The sequence below is a fragment of the Aplysia californica genome, unplaced genomic scaffold (genome assembly GCF_000002075.1).
Source record: "Aplysia californica isolate F4 #8 unplaced genomic scaffold, AplCal3.0 scaffold00108, whole genome shotgun sequence".
NCBI lineage: Eukaryota > Metazoa > Mollusca > Gastropoda > Aplysiida > Aplysiidae > Aplysia > Aplysia californica.
Window position 1 is genome coordinate 1,210,525 of NW_004797378.1, and position 4,552 is coordinate 1,215,076.

The following is a 4,552-nucleotide window of genomic DNA, read 5'->3' on the forward strand; positions in this document are numbered from 1 at the left end:
CATGTGTGTGTGTGTGTGTGTGTATGTGTGTGTGTGTGTGTTTTATCACTATTTTTTAAAATCCTGAAGTATCAGGTCAAGGACTCCTGGTGTAAGTGCCTAACACCACCCCCCTCCCAGAAGTCTCGAAAGACACTTCAACCAGAGTGCATGAACTTAAGTAGACCCTGTGTCAACAGACGGTCCCTGACACACACGCAGCTCACACGCCGACAGGCCCAGAACTTGGACAAAGTTTATTTTGTGGGTGGTTGCCGCGTTGTGTGGGGTGGTTTGCTCCTTCTTTCCTATCAAACATCTATCGTCCTTATCTCCCCTTCTTCTTTTTTATGTTAGTTCCTCTCATGTAACACCTCTGATTTTCTGGAGCTCATATGACCTTTTGCAGTTGCAAGCACAGTAAAACCTCTACTAAAAAAAAAACCCAGTTTATTTTGAATTGATCATCTGTATGCCGCAACTGAAACAGTTATCAGGCCATCATCGGAGAATTCTGAGTGTTAACAAAAACGAAAGTAGGTCTTGAGAATGTCCCAAGTCAGAATGCCAAATCGATACTAGTTCCATTATAGCTGAACTAACATGTGCAAGCAAATATCCAACACAACTTGGGGGTGAGTCAACTACTAAATCCTGCATGAATATATCGGAAAATAGTGCTCTGAGTTACTGCTGACAGTTTAACAAGTGCTTCCCGTGACAGAGAAGAAGGCAGAGTAAGTTTTTAGAAAAACCCAGCGCAACAGACGGCACTTAAAAAATCGGGATACACGCATCAAAATCGAGATTTGCAGTAAAAAAAATCAGGATATCCTGATTAAATCAGGATAAGTGGCAGGTCTGATTTACATGACACAAGATCAAAATAGACCGACTCCCAATCAGCCAGACTTGCAAGGAAAAAAAACACACACACAAAAAAAAAAAAAACTTTTGAATTTTGTATCTTTACGTGTGGAATGAAAATTATAAGTTTTTCAGAACATTTCTTTTGCTAACACTACCCTTGAGAAACAACAACAAAAAGAAAAAAAAATCCCCCCAAAAATGTATGCCAACATCTATACCCTTAACAAAAAAACAAACTTTACAAACCTGATGTCCCAGAAATATGTGAAAGTATCAACTGAGCAGGATGCAACAATATTCACATCAAATGGGGACCAGTCCACATCACTGAAAAAGAAAGTAAATCACACCCCTATTGAATTATTTATACTAAAACTATATATACTTGGACATTTTCAAATCCTACAAAGGCACAAATGCCTTTTTCCTAAATCACTGAAGTTAAAAATCTGAACACAGTTGGAGAAATAAATCATCCCTAGAAAAAGGGAAATCACATAAGAGGATGTCATTTTGTTTCATGTCACTAACAAGACAATCAACCCAACAGGGGCAACCCTGAGCCGAGAAGGAGACAGCATCCCAGCAGACAGATTACAGTCTGTTTCTTCCTGACCCTTTCAAATATATAAAACCTGGTGTAGAATGCTGATAAAAAAATAAACATTTCATTCCACATTTGACAGGTGATCAAAAGTATCATGAGCTAACAATGATTACAATGACAATTTATCGCATTTTTCTAATTTAAAAGGGACGGTCCCAAAATCAAACCTTATAAGATCTAATGAGCATCCTTTTGATTTCAAATACAGAGACATTACAGCGACAAATAGATGTTGTTTGGGTACCATTCCTAGTTAACCCATATTTGACAATATCATTTCTACGAATTCCTATATTTTAAAAAAATCAGCGCACCACAATAAACCACTGCATTTCGTTTGATGAACTCAAACAAATCACCTTTTAACAATTCCATAATAACTCATTTTTTAATAATATTTAAAGAAATCGCTTTGGTGGCTGAGTGGTCTGGGAGCTCAGAGTCAAAATAATGTCAAGCAAAGATGACACTGACACTGTGTTTAGGTGGGTGATTGCTATGGTGTATCTCTTTGAACAAAACTCATAACCCTAGCCCAAAAGCAGGCTGAGGTAGTGATGCTTTCTTAAGATCATCTGTAATGGTGTGTCGGTGTAAATCTTAATAAAGCGCTCATATGACCTTATGCAGTTTCGAGCGCCATAAAACCTTTACTAAAACTAAAACTAAACCTTAATAATTATACTAATTTACAGGTCTTCTGTCCACAAAAACTTTACTAAAACTAAAACTAAACCTTAATAATTATACTACTTTACAGGTCTTCTGTCCACAAAAATTAGGTTTTAAGTACCCCTAAAAGACCACCGCAAAATTTAATTTACCTGACAGTCCGAGAATGAGCTTTCATAGAGCACAAGTGTGAAGCTGAAGCATCTCGGTAGTCAAACACATCTAAACGCTGATTGCACTGGAGAGTAAAAGAAGAAAACAAGCTTATTAGAAAAAACCAAAACAACGTAAAACTGAAAGTCAAGCTCAGGCTTCACACAACAAGGAAGAAAAATCACATCTAGTTCTGGAAAGATAAATAATGCCTGTAGATTAATATGTCAGTAGTGAACTCTATATGGTGCGAGAGAGAAGAGGTAGGGGAGAGTTTTTTCGATATAATTTAACTGTGTAAAATGGTCATCTGTCCAACGAGGCCGCGGCCACCTTCTTTTATCAACCCACGGTCAAATTTACTTGCCTCAAACGGCCATGTGTGGTCACTCATTGCACTATGCTTTGTCATAGATTTTGAATCGGCCCTTAAGGCTGTGTACGGACGTCATAATTCATTCACCCTTCCTTGAAGTTAGTCCATCCAATGAATATTTACCCTAGTTGACAAATGGGCAACAATAAATTTTCAACTGCTGGTGAGGTAAGCATTTGATCCGCCATAAACTGCTATATAACCACAATTCACGCACAAAAACAAATCATATGTGAAGTAACTGATCATTGTTTTGTTTACCTAATCAGAATCTCTAACAAAGTAACAATGGACTTTAACGTTAACAAGAGTCGCCCGTTCTCCGGGAAGTGGCGACCCAGCCCAGTGTCTGTTTTACCATGACACACGGTCTTCATCGTCTTCCAAACGTTCATATAATTGCACACAATTAGCACCAAAAAAAAAAGCTAACCAAAAAATAAACCAACAAAACAGCAGCAACAACAACAAAAACCCTACTTACACCCCCTCACACAACCTCCTCCATTTTTCAAAAGAAAACAAAAACCCTTGAATTTGCCATACGACCCAAGCCTGAGATCAGCCCCGGTTTGGACCTCGGAAGAGAATGGTTTGCTTTCTTCATTCTAGTCAGTCCTGCCTAAGACGGCCACCTGTGTTATAGGGCCACTTTTCCCCTTGACAATGGGTGGCTGTTTTACACAGGTTTGTCTGTATATTATAAAACCTGTTGAAAATGATCCATCACTTCAGTTGGCCACACCATGCACTGACTGTACCCTTTTCCAGCATGCAGGTTTACCAGCATTCTGCACTATACACTTTCTACCATTTCTTGAATCACTAACCAAGGTAAAAAGTGAAAAACAATGTCAACATCATAACATATTACATTATTCAGCATTAAACCTTGTTCTAGAGCTTAAAAAACAAAGCATATATAACACTACAATTTCAAGTGTATTAGAGCTAGAGATGCTCGTCTTGTAGCAACCACAAACCAAAACCAAACAAACAGAAATATAATAAAATAGTACACACAGCAGTGACAAATCTGTGCGAGTGAGAAGGTTGTCCATTCCACTGGACACAGCCGATGTCCCATTTGCTTTGGCGAGTGACTTTCACCACAGTCTGACTTGGTCTACTCAGATCAACAAATGCCAAGTTCTTGCGGCTGTTGAAAAGTGAAGGAAAATCAAGTTCATTACTTAATGTGCGTATACCAACACTGATCCATCTTAAAAGCACTGCTAGTAATGCAAACAAAGCCCAAAAGAGGATATAATAGACATTCATATTTGCCATGGTGGACAGTTTTTATTTGGCACTGATATCACACAGCTTTCCTTTTCATTTTTGTTTCAGAGAGCTATCCTTTTCTGTTTCATGTAACAGTGCAAATAAACATATATATATATATAAAATCACTGTTCGATATGAAGCACAGTAGAAGCGTCAAAAACAAAACAATCATGCTCCTCTCAGGGTAATTTTAATTTATCAACAGGTTTATGAAATGATCAGTAATTTATTGCTTTTCTAAATTGAGAAAATTCAACAATGTGTATAACTTCATAAAACTAAAGAGTTCGCTCACCCAGCCAACAGCACCCAGTTGCCCAAACAATCCACAGCCATAGCACTGGCCTGCAATGCAAGGATAAGAAACAAAAATTTTTACAAATTATTTTAACAGTTTTAAGCGCAATATCATGTGTATACTGTACAGGCAGCAAAAAAGACAGCAAGTTTTCGCCCCCAAAACAGTGCATCTGTGTGCAGGTCTAAAAATAAAAATTTACCCACACCATTTTATATGTAATTTAAGTAATTATGATGCCGTCAGCAGATTTTTGAAACCCTCTATCCTAGACCCTAGATTATATATATATATATATTATATAAATATA

The 4,552-nt window shown here is 37.6% G+C and overlaps 1 protein-coding gene across 1 annotated transcript in view; it reads right to left on the reverse strand.

Annotated features, from left to right (window-relative positions):
• The window catches only part of LOC101857324 (GATOR complex protein WDR59), a gene marked incomplete at its 5' end in the record, with an annotated part of 70,412 nt that overhangs the window by 63,471 nt on the left and 2,389 nt on the right, over positions 1-4,552 (reverse strand). The window contains 4 exon segments of the mRNA XM_005095616.3: positions 1,096-1,176; positions 2,281-2,366; positions 3,681-3,816; positions 4,240-4,289. Coding sequence (XP_005095673.2) covers positions 1,096-1,176; positions 2,281-2,366; positions 3,681-3,816; positions 4,240-4,289 — 353 coding nt within the window.